The 17,843-nt window shown below is 39.8% G+C and overlaps 1 protein-coding gene across 2 annotated transcripts in view; it reads right to left on the bottom strand.

Moving 5' to 3' along the window:
- Positions 1-17,843, bottom strand: part of PTPRR (protein tyrosine phosphatase receptor type R) — a gene marked incomplete at its 5' end in the record, with an annotated part of 101,090 nt that overhangs the window by 40,353 nt on the left and 42,894 nt on the right. The window contains 4 exons of one of the 2 annotated variants that reach the window (XM_083366644.1): positions 4,026-4,288; positions 7,514-7,630; positions 9,097-9,249; positions 14,314-14,427. In XM_083366644.1, coding sequence (XP_083222770.1) covers positions 4,026-4,288; positions 7,514-7,630; positions 9,097-9,249; positions 14,314-14,427 — 647 coding nt within the window. The remainder of the gene's footprint in view (positions 1-4,025; positions 4,289-7,513; positions 7,631-9,096; positions 9,250-14,313; positions 14,428-17,843) is intronic. The other variant, XM_083366645.1, reaches the window with a different exon arrangement.

Here is a 17,843-nt window from a genome sequence, read left to right on the forward strand (position 1 = left end):
AACATTGAGCCGAAGACATTTTACTCTGCGTGACTATCTCTCTTTGTTGCATGATGAATTTGGATCTGCCAAGATGGTCTCTAGCTTACTGTTTCGTTTGGAACATGTATCAGAAGAGGGGTGAGAAGCTGTCTGAATATATAAGGTGCCTGAATAGATTATTATATCAGGTTGTGGAGAGGGGGGCGGGATTAGATCCAACCGATTACCTTCATTTGTGTTTCCATTGCTTCCTGGAGCCAGGGTTTTCCCCACCCCCTTGTTTCCAAATGGTCGCTGTAAAGTCATTGACTATTGCCGCTACAACTTCCTGGGGCTGTTAAACAATGCCATGCATTGACTATGGGGCTAGGGGTTGGTCATCTTTGTTCCTAAATTCCCCCCCCCCCTCCTTGACGACAAGAATCTGCCACCGCCTCACTTCACGTGAGCTCCCACTTTATTAACACCTTGAGAGGGGAGCTGCAGAGCACTATGGAGGGGAGAGGGCCTGGGCTTTGGCAGCCTCTGAGGGGGTAACACTACACACATAAAAAGATCTAAATTTAAATTAAATCTAAATTTAATTAGATGAGCAATTGGAATGAGCCTCTCTGCCCCTAAGGCCTAAGGACTGTTAAGCTGGCTGCAGTTAAATTTCCCTGGATTTTTTTTCTTTTAAATAGTAACATCTTTTCCAGGCATAGCAAACTCTTTTCTATAGATACTGTAACTTTAGACTAAATAGGTCTTCACCTTCTGAAACTTGACACCTTTACAGGAAGGTTTGTGAGAATGAAGTGTCAGATTGAATGGGAAGATTGTCACCAGCATGCTGTAAACATTGCTCAGGTGGAAAGCTCTGGTCTGAATTGTTGTACTGTCACTTGAAACTTTTCTTGATAAATTTAAATATTCAGGGCCCACCTATGGATCTTAGCTGTTTGTTTCCAGGTCAGTTTGTGGCTGAAAAATCCTAACAGGGATGGAGCCAAAGGAATTAGAGAGAATTGAAATAAGATAAACAAGGCAACGAGCCCTGTCAATGTCATCCAGTGGTGTCAGGGGACAGCCCACAATGTCTTGTGCTATGCTCACCACCCTGTGTAATACTTTCCTATCCACGGTTGTCTGGCCAGCATACCAAACCACAATACAATGCGAGAGGACGCTCTCTAAGGAGACCGGTAAAAGAAGGTCATTAGCTGTTGTTCTACCCTGTTATTCTGCAAGACCCTGAGGAAGTGGAGTGGAAGCCAGCCTTTTGTTGGAGTATAAGAAAACCATGAGCAGACGAAGGTGAAGAAAACATACTAAATTCAACACATAATAAATGTTTCTATCATGGGAATCAGTGGATATCTTTTGCCTCTTGGAGGATTGAAAGACAATGAGGGGCCTTTTTGTATAGACCCCCAAAAAGACCATTTGATTTCAAGTGTTGGCAGGTGAAATGGATCCAGTTGTATACATTCCTAGCCATCTTTTTGTCTTTTTAATCTGGATCACTACAGGCTCCCAATAAATATAATAGGTGACAAACACAACTATACTTTCCACTTTCCATCTTTCATTCTTGTCCATTCTTGTTCTTTGGAAACTGGAGGACACTTAACTATGGTTTTCATAATGAGACAGTCAATTTCTCTTATTGCAAAAATATAGTGGAAAGTGACCTTCCTAACTGGTCTTGTCCATAAATTGGTTTGTGAAAATACTGTGCTAGTACTTTTACATGCTCTGCAATATTAAAAGATAAATAGATAAGCTACTATTCAGGGAACATTTGTAGACCTCCTAGTGCTCTCCAAATATGTTGAGATGTTAATCGGGAATTCTGGAGACCGTCACTCCAGACCTCTAGACAGCACCAGGCTGGAAAAGCTGATTTTGATCTACTGTAGGAAGAAATGAATGCATACCAATTAAAACTGTAGAAACATATTTTCCCAGGTGAACACAAAGAATGATTTGTCCTAAATAGAATGCTAAATTGACACCAGGATGCATATTATCACTTTAAACTCTTCTTTATAAATCTGCACCAGAGCTCAGAGAGACTCACTTCTTGTTTCCTGATGGTCAATATACCTGAAAAGGCCATAGAGGACATACGTGGTAAAAAAGAACGAAGACCCATTCCCATTCTGAAGAAATCATCTAAAACCTTGTATGTGAGGGAATGACATAATGCAACATCCGTACGTTTCTGTCTGAGAACTTAAGGGAAAGTTAACTGCATCTTCCATTCTTATAGATCAGGGGTGTCAAACTCAATTTCATTGAGGGCCGCATCAGCATTGCGGTTGCCCTCAGGGGGCTGGGTGGGTGTGGCCTGGGTGGGCGTGGCCTACTGGGTGGGCGTGGCTAGAGTGCGTATGGCCTACTGGGTGGGCGTTGCCAGCTCTACATCATTCGCATCAAGGGTACCTATGGGGGCCTGGGCAGGAGTGGGACAGATCTGAGGGTCTCTGGCAGAAGGAGGGTCTCTGGGCCAGGACCAAGGCAGTGGGGGCCGTTCCCTCACTGTTTCCAGGATGGCTTCGCGGGCCGCATGAAACCACTTCGCGGGCCGGATCCGGCCCCCGGGCCTTGTGTTTGACACGTCTGTTATAGATCATAAATGAAAGAGGAAATGTGATGACAATAATTTCTCTCCTCTAGATGTCACTGCTCATCAAGAAATAGCATTCAATGTGAGTCATAGGAAGCAAAATATTTCTGGCACAAGCTAGTTCAGGGGAAGCAATGATAATCTCAGCATCAGTTTCTCTCAGATATGGTTTAATAACACTGCCTTACTTTGCATTGCTACAGCATAAATTTTAAGCGGATGTATTTGAAAGCTAAGCATTACTGGACAATAGGCCTTACAATATTCACTGATTTAGATATGTTTTCTGTCCTTGACATTACATATCCAGACCAGGGCCTTTTAGTGAAACGATGGAAACAATTCCCACAACACACAAACCCTTATACCGTGTATATACTATTTACACTACTTGTATACTCCTACTCATTTAAGGTGCTATAATATTTCAAGGCAATAAAACAATCTCAGCCATTCTTTAAGAAATACTCATGGAATCAGTATCCATAACACAGGCAACTTTCTTTGGCTTTTGTCACCTAGGAAGCATATACACCACCTTTGTCAGCAAACCTCTCTTTACCAGAAGCGTGTGGTTGGTGCGACTAGCTTTCTGAGACTATCCTTACCAAGGTTTTGGTAATGGTTTTTAAGGCCCTACATGGCATGGGTCCGGAGTACCTCGGGGATCACCTGCTGCCGGCGTCAACTTCCCTCCGCCCTGTGCGTTCCCACAGAGAGGGCCTCCTCAGGGTGCCACCGGTCAGAGAATGTCGGCTGGTGGCCCCCAGGGGGAGGGCCTTCTCTGTGGGCACCCCGGCTTTATGGAATCAGCTGCCGGTTGAGCTCCGGATGGCACCTGACCTTCGCTCCTTCCGACGCGGTCTGAAGACCTACCTATTTGAGCAAGCCGGCCTGGCCTGATGGGGGATGTGCTGGGGTTTTTATTGGGGATTTTTATATTATTCTACTGTTTTAGCTCAGGCTCTTATTTAATTCTTTTTTAATTTTTGTATTCTGTATTTTTTATGTGCCCTGTTCACCGCCCTGAGTCCTTCGGGAGAAGGGCGGTATACAAATATAATAAATGAAATGAAATGAAATCTGTAACTTGCTTTGGCTTTCTCTGTATTGAAAGGCAGACTTGGAAATAAAATAAAAAACCAGGATATAGCCAGTACCTTTTTTATTTTCTAAAACCACCTACAGAAATTGGAGGCATTCTTAGAGAGAGAAAAAATGACACTTAAGGTTAACACTTTGATTCAGCAACATGCCAAATCCATGTTCTTTACTAAAAGTAATCCTAAAAATAATAAAAGTTACAGGGGACACAGAGATTTATCAGGAAGATGGATGGTATTTGCAGACCCATAGGTACAGTATGGCAAGTTGCTTTCCCTGCCTTACAAAGAGAGAATAATAAACCCTGTCTAACAGGCTTTCATCCTACCTTTCTTGTAGCCCCACTGGTTTCATTTTGAAAGGTGATGGATTGGCAGAAAATGGAGGCTTGATCTCAGTCGTACATTGTCCATGGGGATCTACTACAACATTTAGTACTTTATGGGTCTGTTCAGGTTGGACCATTCTGTTTGCTGTCTTATATTCAGATGGAGTTCTTTGCAGAGGGACAGAAGAAAGGTGTATTTCCTGTTTTTTGTTCTTATCCTGTCTCACAGAAAATTGTATTTTCTCTTTCACTCGGTATAAAATCTGTTCATAACAGAGAAAATAGCTGTTTTTATCTTAAATTTTGAAAAAAAAGCACATATTGGGTTAGTAATGAACTGGATAGAGGATTAGATACTAATACAATAAATAACCAATAGGCAAGGAGAGCATCAGCAATAATAAAAAAACATTTATCGAATGGAATCCTTAAATTGTTCATTAGATAGTTTGGTATGTATTATCTGCATCTTGGGTTTCTAGCATAATATTTCACAATAGAATTTATTGGGTTGCTTTTGTCAGGAGGATAACAAAATTGTACTGGGAAATAATTGAATAAGCAACTATTGCAAATAGACTAATGTTAGGGTTAGAGATAATAATAATAATAATAATAATAATAATAATAATAATAATAATAATAATAATAATAATAATGATATCATCATCATCTAGTCCAACCCCCTGCTCAGGCAGGGAACCCTATACCATTTCAGACAAATGGCTGTCCAGTCTCTTCTTAAAAACTTCCAGTGTTGGAGCATTCACCACTTCTGGAGGCAGGTTGTTCCACTGGTTAATTGTTCTAACTGTCAGGAAGTTTCTCCTTAGTTCTAGGTTGCTTGTCTCCTTGATTAGTTTCCATCCATTGCTTCTTGTCTTGCCTTCAGGTGCTTTGGAAAATAGCTTGGCTCCCTCCTCTTTGTGGCAACCCCTGAGATATTGGAACACTGCTATCATGTCCCCCCTCATCCTTCTCTTTGTTAAACTAAGGTAAAGGTAAAGTTTCCCCCGCACATGCGTGCTAGTCGTTTCTGACTCTAGGGGCCGGTGCTCATCTCCGTTTCAAAGCCAAAGAGCCAGCGCTTGTCTGAGGACGTCTCTGTGGTCATGTGGCCGGCATGACTAGACGCCAAAGGCGCACAGAACGCTGTTACCTTCCCACCGGAGTGGTCCCTATTTTTCTACTTGCATTTTTACGTGCTTTCGAACTGCTAGGTTGGCAGAAGCTGGGACGAGTAACAGGCGCTCACTCTGTTACGCGGCACTCGGGATTCGACCCGCCAAACTGCCGGCCTTCCGATCGACAAGCTCAGCGTCCTAACCCACTGAGCCACCGCGTCCCTTTTGTTAAACTAGACATACCCAATTCCAGCAACCATTCCTTATATGTTTTAGCCTCCAGTCCCCTAATCATCTTTGTTGCTCTTCTCTGTACTCTTTCTAGAATCTCAACATCTTTTTTACATTGTGGTGACCAAAACTGGATGCAGTATTCCAGGTGTGGCCTTACCAAGGCATTGTAAAGTGGTATTAGTATTTCACGTGATCTTGATTCTATCCCTCTGTTAATGCAGCCCAGCACTGTGTTTGCTTTTTTGGCAGCTGCAGCACACTGCTGGCTCATATTTAAGTGATTGTCCACTAGGACTCCAAGGTCCCTTTCACAGTTAGTACTTTTAAGCAAGGTACCCCCTATACTATACCTGTACAATTGGTTTTTCTTGCCTAAATGTAGAACCTTACTTTTTTCACCATTGAATTTCATTTTGTTAGATAGCGCCCAGTGTTCAAATCTGTCCAGATCCTCCTGTATTTTAAGCCTATCTTCTGCAGTGTTGGCTATTCCTGCCAACTTGGTGTCGACTGCAAATTTGATGAGTTTCCCATCTATCCCCTTGTCCAAATCATTGATGAAGATGTTGAAGAGCACTGGGCCCAGAACAGAGCCCTGGGGCACCCCACTACACACTTCCTTCCATGTAGATGCAGTTCCACTGAGGACCACACGCTGAGTATGGCCTGTCAGCCAGCTACAAATCCATCTGGTGGTGATGCTATCTAATCCACATTTTTCTATCTTATCAAGTAGTAGGTTGTGATCTACTTTATCAAATGCCTTACTGAAGTCCAAGTAAAGTGACAGGTACAACCTAATGCACTTTTTGGGTTGCTCTTTATAAGCAGAGCAACTGTTTATTTCTAATTGTCTGGGATTATAAAACTATGTTAATAACAATAAATAGGAACATAATAACAATTGAAGAGGCACAAAATAGCAACCAGCAGTAATAATCTACATCCCATCTATTGGACAGAAAATTATTATATAAAGGTAAGCCAACATGCCACAGCTAAGCATGAATGAACAGAAAGCAATATATTAACCATTAAAGAAATAGAAGAGAAAGAAGCTGCTAATTCCAATGAGAAAAAGTGACATTCACAGGTCGGCACTGCAGTAGTGTTTGAAAATTTAAAAAGGAGATTCATCACTACTTAAGCCCAGAAAAACAGATGAAAACATAAGATGACAAGCCTGGAATACTACAGCTGACAAAAACAAAACCATGTGGAATCTAATAAAAATTGTGTAAATGAACAACTAACAGGGAAACAATTATTTGGTTCGATATATTAGGATTTACCAGTCAGAGCATAACTGTTAGAAACAGTCAGCATATAAACAACAGAAATTTGCACTAGTCATAATCATCATTATTCTATACATATTTACAATGATTTTCACACTATTCTTTTTCCTGAAAGTATGCATAGATACCCCAAGGAGGACAGCATGGGAGATGGGACAATTGATAAAAAATGCATCATTACATTCTGATGCAAAAGCCATGACTTATGTGCTTGTATGTGACATAGGAAAGCAAGTGCCAAAGAGCAAGGTTGGTGTCTTGTCTTTTTTCATATTGCAATTAGCAGCAGGTGCCTAAACAAATGTTGTAGCACTTTGTGTTTTTAAAAATTAACCAGTTAAGGACCAAATAAGCTTATCAGGACATGCTGAGCTACGTCCATAATTGGGTGTGAAAATGGATTCTGCATATGATTCCCCCCCCCCCCTCTTCCAATCCAGCTGCTGTGGTTTACCAAAAATCAATTTGTTGTTCAATAGGAGAATGGAAAATCTGGATTCAGTCCATGCTTTACTCTGCCTCTCCTCCAATCACTATTTTTTTAAAAAGGCACCATATATTTACAATGCCAATTATAAGCATGTGTTTGTCTGAGGGCCAATAAATGAACTCACCCTTTCAAAAAATGTGGGAAGCGCCCCTTTGAAGTCATCTGAATGAAAACATTACTTGGTCTATGAATGATTAAGATTCGCCTTATTCCTCAATTTGCATTAATTTTGTTTGTGATTAAAAGACTGGACTGTTTTTAGCAAACAATTTCAGCACCAGTAAAGGTTGTTTTGCTTTTCAGAAAGGCAAAAACAGTGACAATGGAAACAAACAGACTTACCATCAGACATGTTACAATAACAACAAAGATGCTGAGAAAGATTATGACAGCATAAAATCCTTCTTTACTCCAGAGTTTATCCGACTCATGCTTGCCTTGGAAAACATTTTTCTTTGACTTATAAAAACATAAAAGAAAAAAAGTAATTATATGGTTTATATACATTTGGGAATCATTATGAGTATAATATAAAGCTTTATCTTCCTTCAATAATATAAAATGCTCGAATGATTCAATACATTTCTATTATTTATTTTTTGCATCAGTGATTATAAGATAACCCTACCAGATAGATATGCTATAGTTGTGTTACATTTCATTACGTATCTATTTCCCTGTGACACTGTATAGAAGTGAAAATGGGATTTTGAAGAAGGAAAATAGGAAGTTCAACAGCTTTTGAACTTTGGTGTGGGAAAAAATGTCCTAAAACTATCGTGGACAGCTAAGAAAATGAACAAATGGATTATTGAACAAATAAATCCAAAGTTCTAATTTGAGGCACAAACGACTAGGATAAAATTAGTCTGCTTTGGATACGTTATGCAAAGATCCAGCTCTCTGGATAAGGCTGTAATGCTGGGAAAGGTGGAAGGTAAAATAAGAGGATGGACTGCAAATGGATTGACTCAATTACTGTTGAATGGACTTAATGACTGTGGCAACATTGGAAGATCTATGTGGTCACTAGGAGTTGAAAATGACTTGAGATGAGGCAAAGAGATGAATTAATAGGACAAATAAATAAATAAATAAATAAATAATAGATTATTTTGTATGTTTATCTGTTTTATCCATGAAACAAAGAATTCATTGCATTTGCAATTTATTAAAATCAATAACTCTTAACCTGCATATAATTTAAAACAGGATAGATTTAGTTTACCTGAAAGAACCAACCAGGCTCCTTTAAAAAAAAATACCATCAGAGTCTACATAAATTGATACTAGGTTCTCATATGAATGAACATAGTTTATGCTTTCCTGAATCAAACTGCAATCCTATATATATGAAATTAAACCCTGTTGAATTCCATGACTCTTGCCACTGGGACTGTAAATGTTTGTTGTCACTTTAAAACTACACTTCTTTTTTGCACACACACAAACACATACTATGTAATATCAAACTAAACTAGAGCAACATTATAAAGTGGTAGTGGACTGCTTTACTTTCAGTCACTCTTCCTCAATTTAACTTCACCGTACCTTACTATACGAAATAAAGAAAAATCCCATATGTGCTTTTTTGAACTTTTTGAGGAAAGGAACTCTATTAATCAGCCCTCAGGATACTGCCCTGATACCAGAGGACCCTCACTTGGTTGATTTCTAACCATGGAATGAAAACAAAGCTCCAATATGCTGTGCATTAGGGTTACAACCTTTAATGTACTGTTTTAGTGAGCACCTTGGTTCCCTCAGGCACATTAGATACACAATGAATTTAGGAATTTATAATCTAGAAAATACTAGAAATATATTTATTTACTGTTTATTATCTGAGTTTGCAAAATAATAACAGGTCTTAAAGGGAGTACCTATGGATAAAATATTAGCACTTTATAGTAATGATAGCTTACCTCTGGGGTTATCTCTGTAATTCCAAACTGGGTTAATCCTTGGCGTAGGACGTTGATATTAAGGGATCGTAGCACTTCTTTGGATGGGATAGTATCAGAAACTCCTTTACTACTGACTGGAGATATAAAGAGTTCAACACAGTTCCGCTTGCCCTAGCAATAATACATAAAATAAGAGAGGAATAGCTCAAAAAAACTTTGTAGGAATAAACATATGAATTAATGAAGTCTATATTCTTGAGATTAATTAGAATTAGCTATCTAGAAGTTCAAATTGATATTTTTAATATCCCAAACTGCATTTCAAATATATGGTTTTCCTTTCTACTTATGCTATATTTCAAGGTTGGTTAATTAGTGACAATATCACTATTGCAGAAAGCCTTTGGGAAAGGATGACCTTGGGCAGGCAACCTATTGTCTCAGCCTAATTGCAATACCCCTTAACTGGCAAGTAAGAGTGATCTGGCTCATTTTTTTGGCAGACAGGTGAGGAAGAGAAGGGGATATCAGAAAGAGAAAGAGAAAGAAAGGGGTTGCTAGAAAATTTTAAAAAGTGATGTACCAGCAGAGAAAATTCATCTGTTTTTGACATTATTATCAGTTATTTTTACTTCAGTTGTTATTTCCCAGCAGATTTGTACCATAGGAAAAGAAAGAAAGAAAAACAAGTCCACTTCTGGTATTGGACTCAATTCATGGCCTCGCCAGGCAAGGAAGAAAGCATGCCCATAGGAATGACTGACCATCACATTAGCTCTTATTAAATTCAGTAGATCAATCATCTAGCTTCATATAATGCTGGGTGGCTGCTTTTTCTATTCAGATTATAGGTAGCCAACAGCAGTCACAATAAAGCTTATCTTAGAAGGCCTGCTGTGATTCGTAGCATTCGGAGCATGAATGAAACTTGTTGCCATAAGCAATGGCAAGCACATATAAATAAATTGAAGAAACATATCATCTATAATGTTTTGGGGGCATCAGATACAAGTTTTCCCAGATTTATGTAATGAGACTTTACAATGGAGGAGAAAGATGCATCAAGTTTGTCAAATATTGAAGAAAAATAATAATTACAGCTGGGGATATCCAGTTTTTTTGAGATTTTTTTACGGTGTAAGATTTTACAGACATACTGTATGGACTATAAATGAAGAAGGAGGTAGTGATATAGGTGTAATATGGGGTGCAATGAAAGCAGTGATAAGAGGTTTAGGGATAAAATATTCTTATAATATAAAAAACAAAAAGAGAAACATATAAAAAGGGTGGAGACGGAAATTAAAGAACTAGAGAGTAAAAATATAGAAAGTAGAGAAAATAGGATTATGTTAGAATTATCAGCTAAAAGAAAAGAGTTGAAAAATATTGAGTTAGAACAGGTTCAAAGAAATCAAATTTATTTAAATAGGGAATTTTATGAAAATAGTAATAAAAATTCTAGAACGTTGGCTAGAGCCACACAAGTTAAAAAAGGCAAAAAACCTGATTGGAGTAATAAAGAACGATAAGGGAGAAAGATGTAACACGATGAGAGAAAAATTGTTGATATTTCAGAAGTTTTTTGAAAAGATATATAAGGGAAAGGGAAAATAAATGTGAATGAAAGTCAGGCATATACAGAAAAGAATTTAAACTGTAACATTCGAGAATATGAAAAAAAAATAATGGAATCACAAATAGAAGAGGGGGAGATACTGGAAGTTATTAATAAATTGAAAATAGTTAAAGCACTAGGGTTAGATGGACTAGGCCAGGGGTCAGCAACCTTAAACACTCAAAGAGCCACTTGGACCCGTTTCCCAGAGAAAAGAAAACACTGGGAGCTGCAAAACTCGCAGGCGCGTGCACAGGAGAGGGGAAGCTTGATTGAAGAGTTTAATTAAAAAGAAATAGAGGCTGCTCTGCATGAGTTCTCTCTCTCCCTCTCTCTCCCTCTCTCTCCCTCTCTTTCTCTCTCTCTCTCCCTCTCTCTCTCTCCCCTCTCTCTCCCTGTCTGATCTTCTGCTCACCTGGCAAGCTGGCTTCATGCTGTTCTGTGACAAGCTGACACACATTTCTTATTGGGCTGGCTCTCTCCTGCCCTTGGTCTGCCAATCCTCTTCCCCCACTAAGTAAGTAAAAGTGTGTGTGTGTGTGTGTGTGTGTGTGTGTGAGAGAGAGAGAGAGAGAGAGAGAGAGAGAGAGAGAGAGAGAGAGAGAGATGTTGCTTTCTGCTGCTACCTCCTTCCTGTGGAGACGCAGCAAAGGCAGGAGCCCCGCTCAATAAGCTTGTCGGCTTGTCGGATAACAGTGTGAGGCAGAAGATCAGAGAGAGAGACAGAGACAGAGACAGAAATAGACAGAGAAGGGAAGCGCAAGTGCCTCTCTCTGTCTATGTCTCTCTCTTTGCAAATGGCGGAGGAGGACTGGGAGTTGCAGTAGAAGGCTGAAAGAGCCACATGCGGCTCCAGAGCCACGGGTTGTCAATCGGTGGACTAGGCACAGAATATTACAAAAAAAATTAAAGATTATTGGTGCCGAAGATGAGGTCAATGTTTAATAAAATAATGGAAGGGGAAATTATTCCAAGTTCCTGGAAGCAATCTCTGATAGTGTTGATAGTGAAACTTAATAAACAACTTACAAACCCAGGATCATATAGACCAATATCCCTTATTAATCAGGATGCTAAGATTTTTACAGCAATATTGACAAATAGATTGAATACATTTATAGAGCATTATATTAAAAATGATCAGCATGGATTTATAAGACAAATGTCAGATGTAGTAAGAAGGGTATTAAATATAGGTTATTACATAAAGAATCAAAAATTAAAGGCTGGTTTATTAGCATTAGATGTATTTAAGGCCTTTGATTGTGTGGAATGGCCTACACTGAAGATATTAATAGAGAAGTTAGGCTTTGGAATTTTTTTTAGAAAGGTGATAAATCAACTATGCTCAGAGAATAAGGTGAGAATAGTTATAAATGATGGTGTTACAGCGACAATAACCTTAAGCCGGGGAACAAGACAGGGTTGCCCCTTATCCCCAGTTCTATTTGCATTATTGATGGAGGTTTTGAGGGTGAGACCAGCACAGAGCCTGGTAGGGAACAGCGTTCCCCCCACTCGGTCTGCCTAGCAAGCCACGCTGGAGACCACCCTGCCCTGAGGATCAGTCCCAGGGACTACGAAGAAGCCAGCAGCATGAGGCAACGTGAGCCACGAGCCACAAAGACTTCTCACCATGGCGAAGGTCGGAAAGCTCGAAGAATTCGATGTGACGCACCTGGAGAGGTGGTCATCCTACATTTCCCGCATAGAAAACTACCTGTATGCAAATCAAGTCAGCGAAGATGGGCTGAAGGCTGTGACCCTCCTCTGCGTGTGCGGCCCAGCCACCTTCAATATTGCAGAGAATTTGGTCACCCCAGCACCGTTGGAGACCGTCACATATGCAGACCTAAAGAAGAAGCTGCATGACCATTTCAAACCAAAGATTTCAGTGATAGTGTGGAGGCATGCCTTAGAAAAACGCAAACAACAATCCAGCAAGTCGGCGACAGAATTCATTGCAGTGCTTCGTCAAGCTTCGGGACTCTGCAATTTCTCTGACCTAGAGGAGCGACTAAGAGACTGCTTAGTCTATGGACTCAGGAACAGAGAGCTCCAACAAAAACTGTTTGCAAAGGAGACTCTTTCACTTCAAGAAGCCTTAAAGGAAGTTATGGCAGATGAAGCCACCAGAGGGGGCGTGAAGGCATTGTGACCCTCCAAAAGTGCACCATCTACAGAAACCGTCCACCACTAGGACACTGAATGAGTGGAAGACACTGACTCCGACCACAAAGTCGACAAAATTCAGTGGCACCATGGAAGAGGAATGAGGCCAGCTGACAAGGCAGTTCTGTTCCCAAGGTGTTTGGGCTGCAGAGGCCACCATCAATGTGTGGATTGCCGTTTCAGGACAACCACATGCTGGGTGTGTGGAAAACCAGGCCACATTGTCACTATCTGTCGAGGTCGCCAGAGGGACTGCCAGCCAGACGAGTCTTTCAGGAGAGGTACCGGGGCCCCGGGGCAACACCAAGTAGGGTTCTGCTCCAGCGCCAGAGCATTTTTTGCACGGGTGCCCACCAGTCTTGGTGGAAGGCAAAGGGAATAAACTTGCTCAATGCTGTTTTGGAGGGGATAAGGGCACAATCGAAATATATTGTATATTGTTAGTTGTTATATGAGAAGAAATATAGGTAATAAAAATGGTCTCCAGGGGGGTGGGGGCACTGTAGTATTTGTATTTTTTATACTGTTTTTTATTTAGACTTATATGTATTATGTTTGTATTATTTGTATTTGAATAAAATAAAAATAATTTTAAAAAAGCAAATAAAATTAAGATAGTTGGCATATGTATATGTATAATATATTGTTACAGAAATAGAGATAGGGATATATATGTCTGTTTGTCTATTTATCTAGCTATCTATCATTAATATGGTGTACTGGTTATGAAAGGGACGTGGTGGCTCAGTGGGTTAGGACGCTGAGCTTGTCGATCAGAAGGTCGGCAGTTTGGCGGGTCGAATCCCGAGTGCCGCGTAACAGAGTGAGCGCCTGTTACTCGTCCCAGCTTCTGCCAACCTAGCAGTTCGAAAGCACATAAAAATGCAAGTAGAAAAATAGGGACCACTACGGTGGGAAGGTAACAGCGTTCCGTGCGCCTTTGGCGTCTAGTCATGCCGGCCACATGACCACGGAGACGTTCTCGGACAAGCGCTGGCTCTTCGGCTTTGAAACAGAGATGAGCACTGGCCCCTAGAGTCGGAAACGACTAGCACGCATGTGCGGGGGAACCTTTACCTTTACCTTTACCTTTACTGGTTATGAAGCTATGCTAGAAGTAGGGAGAACCAGAACAGAAGCTAAGTGGGCAACTTTGCGCCAGTCAGTCTCTCTCCCTTAAACCGAAAAGTTGTATATCCATTGAATTGCACTGAATCAATGTGGTAGATTATAGACCACCATAACCTTCAGCAAAAAGGCTGTCATTCTGCAGTGGATTTGGGCTAATACTATACATGGATGAGACATCCCAGAGAATCTTCTTGTCCAGTATTGTTACTTCTGCAGCTAGCAGGTATATAGAACCATTTATTTGTTCAGGCTGGTTGATTTAATTTGCAGAAGGTGAAACTATGCAATAGTAAGCATGAAACTAAGCCACTTACAATCAGTCGGTTGATATGCACTTGCTGCGGCAAGAGTCCTAAAGCAGCAGCCACTCCTTGGCGGAAAATCCGAAGCAATGTGATATTCAACTTGTTTACATCCATTTGCAGAGTCTGCAAAACAAACCCAAACAGTGCTAATCTTGCAAGGCACACACAGTTCCCTGCTAATGAGTGACCTCCGTGAATTGTGCAAATCGTTTTTCCCAGGATGGCAATGTGTGAAGTCAATTTGCATTTCAAACAGAGAACAAGAGTTGGGGAGTGAGGTCAGGGGTGCAGGATTCCAGACTATTAATGGTTGTTGGTTTAAAGAATGTTAACATTTCCTCTTTTCATAACCTTAAGTTCACCATGAGGTCAAAGAAATTACTTTGGCTACACTCCTGGAGCTTTTATAGGAGCTAAAATGCCAGATCACAAGGTCTTGCAATAGAACTAGGTGAAAGAGTATCACTCAGAAAAATTACCTCTGATTGTTATCATTCTTCATAGTAATAAAACAATATAGTGGATAGATTGGAGCAGCTACTACTCTTAGCTGCTTTCAAAAAGCTAAGCATGATCAGACATGATTAGTGCTTGCATAGGTAACCACCAGGAAATCTCAAAATTGTAAAGTAGACTGGGAAGCAAAAAGCAAACAAGTGTAGTCACCAGGATGAAGGAAGACTCTACCTTTTATGTTATTGTTGCTAGAGATGAGGAACTATGATGTAACAAAATTTCCACCAAATTTGTGGGCAGTTAAGTTGGGGAACAGTTCTTCTAGGGAAAAGAAATATCTTCAACAATTTCTGCCTTTGTATCCTTTGTGAGTATCCTGGTACTAAAAAGCCCGTGGGAGGATATCCCTCGTGACTGAAACATGGGAAGCCATTGGAACTTGATACACTCACACATTTCTCTTAAACACTTTGAAACTCAAAGGGGGAAATGCCATTTTTCTCAGCTTGGCATTAATCAATGCTTCCTGCAGTGTGGAAATTAGACAACTGCAGATTCCAACTTGTTTGGGGTATCACATGCGCCTGAACTGAAAACTGATATTCCAACCTGTCCCCACATGACATTGATTAAGCCCATCAATCAATAGTTGAAATTAGGAGTTTTACCAGTGATTAGCGAGCAAGTGGGGAAAAGTCCCCTACCTTTTTAACCTGATTAGGGTTCCTGGACAAAAACGGAGTGCCATTAGTGTTTATTGCAGGCATTGCTCCTGATTTTTATTTGCAAGGGTGCAGTAGGCAGCTGAGCTATTACAAAGTTTGATTATCCTAGGGCAGGGGTAGGCAACCTCAGCTCTTTTATGACTCATGGACTTCAACTCCCAGAATTCCTGAGTCAGCATAGCTGACTCAGGAATTCTGGGAGTTGAAGTCCATGAGTCATAATAGAGCCGAGGTTGCCTATCCCTGTCCTAGGGATATATCAATTAAAAAGTAACTAGTAAATGTAAGTAGTGTTGATTTATTCCCTTAGCCCCAATGAATTCGTGGTGGTGTGTGAGAGTTAATAAAATTATGTTATCATTTTAGCAGGTCAATGTACTCAATGTTTGAGAAGCTGTGGCCTAATTAATTCTGTAGAAGCAACAGATGAAGAACATTTTATTAGAGGAGAGAGATTTTACTTCGGTGAATGACTTTTTGAATCCATATATGAACCCAAATTTAGAAATAGAAACAATATCATAATTTCTATCTTAAGCAAGTCTTCCAATTGGTGCCATCCTAGAATTTTCACCTGACTGAAAATTCACCAATTGGAAGGCTTGTTTAAGATAGAAATTGTGAAGTCGTTTCTATTTCACTTTGTGAAATATATTTCAGCCAGGTGAAAATTCTGTTTAGGTCAGCTACAAATCACTTGGGCCATGTGATTTGGCCAACTTTTAACACCAAAGCATCCCTGCCTAATGAAGCTGATCTCACAGTTCATCTTGGACTGTGGTTAGGTGCCACAAGGGAATTTACATGATGAGAAAGCTTCTGTGAATAGGATTCATTCCACAAGCTTTTAAGATCAATCTCTTTTACATACCACTTATATCTTGGGCAATAATCTTCCATGGAACAATAGAAAGAGATTAATTGGTTAGAAATTCCTCAAACATTGCTGGCACCTTTAATTCAACAAAGGAAGCATTGTACCTTCTGAAGCCAGGCAACATTAATTAGTCATATTATGACTTGTTGATCTGTACTGTTTATCATTTTTGGCACCTGCTCCTTGAGGCGAGTTCATGTTTGAATATACTGTACATGCTGGCAGCCGTGACTTAGTAACCCTAAAGGAGAAGAAGACAACCACTCCAGGGAACACAGTTTCCCAAAGCAATTTATTAATCTAGTCACTGCAACTGTTGGCGATAGTTTGCAGGTTTCAGGACTATAGATATGATAAATTATATTATCAGGTTATGCCTTAAAATTTGGCTCATTTATACATGTACAATAAAAATAAAAAGACTAACACCTAGTAATATTTAAACACCTAACCGATTCATTGGGACAGAATAAACTTTTCATAAACAGGGAGAAAATACTTTTTAAACCATTAGTTGGAAAGCAGTGCTTGGTGTAACACGTGCACTTACATGTGCACTTTCTCTGAGATTGATAATCTATCATTATTATTATTATTAATTTTATATTATAGTTATATATTAAGTTATATTATTAGAATATAACTTCAGTGTAAAAGGCTGAAGACTGCTTAAAAGTAAAATCTGAGAGATATTTGAAAGGGAGCTTACAACATTCAAATTTGATTTCTTGCAAATTTCTTTTCATGACCTCTGGTAAGAAAGCTGCATCATGGAATTCAAATGGCAGCAACAAGAACTGGATGATTCTGTGGGGCTTTGGTGTCCACAGGCTCTTGTGCTTTTCAAAGAATAATGAAAACAGTATAATGATTTCATGTTGCAAACTCTGATCCTTCTGGGCATAGATGTGACATTACAACACAAATAAAAAAGAGAAGAGATTTGCACTGTGACACCATGACACTGCTACCAGTAGTATTAATTTGACTCTTTTGTCCTCCCCATGAAGACTTCTGTTTTAAGCCATGAGCTTATCTCTTACCAACAGCATACTATCTAACATAGAGAAAAAATTATATTGATTATTAAAAATAAATCCTGAATCCTCTGGGAAAAGAGTTTATTGTCAGGCCAGCTCAAAGATTATGACACATAGCAGGCTTTGAAACTCTTTGGGTCAGATATGACATGGCCAAGAAGGACGAGTGTTAGGGATAGGAGTAGGGTGTTAAGACTGTTGTCACAGTGACTGCACACTGGCTTGAGATTTTCATAGAGATGTCCCTGCCAGCTCAGATCTCAGTAACGAACATATGAAACTGTTATTTGATATCTTTATTCCACTATACAGTACATTACTTACACTGCATTACATTTGCCTTTGAAATCTATTGACCTAGTTCGAAGAGAACTTTGTGGAGCTGTTTGCAATTATTATGATTGTTATTTTTATTTAGTCTTGCACACAGCATTCATTTGA

Source organism: Vipera ursinii (genome assembly GCF_947247035.1).
Source record: "Vipera ursinii genome assembly, chromosome: 6".
Lineage (NCBI taxonomy): Eukaryota > Metazoa > Chordata > Lepidosauria > Squamata > Viperidae > Vipera > Vipera ursinii.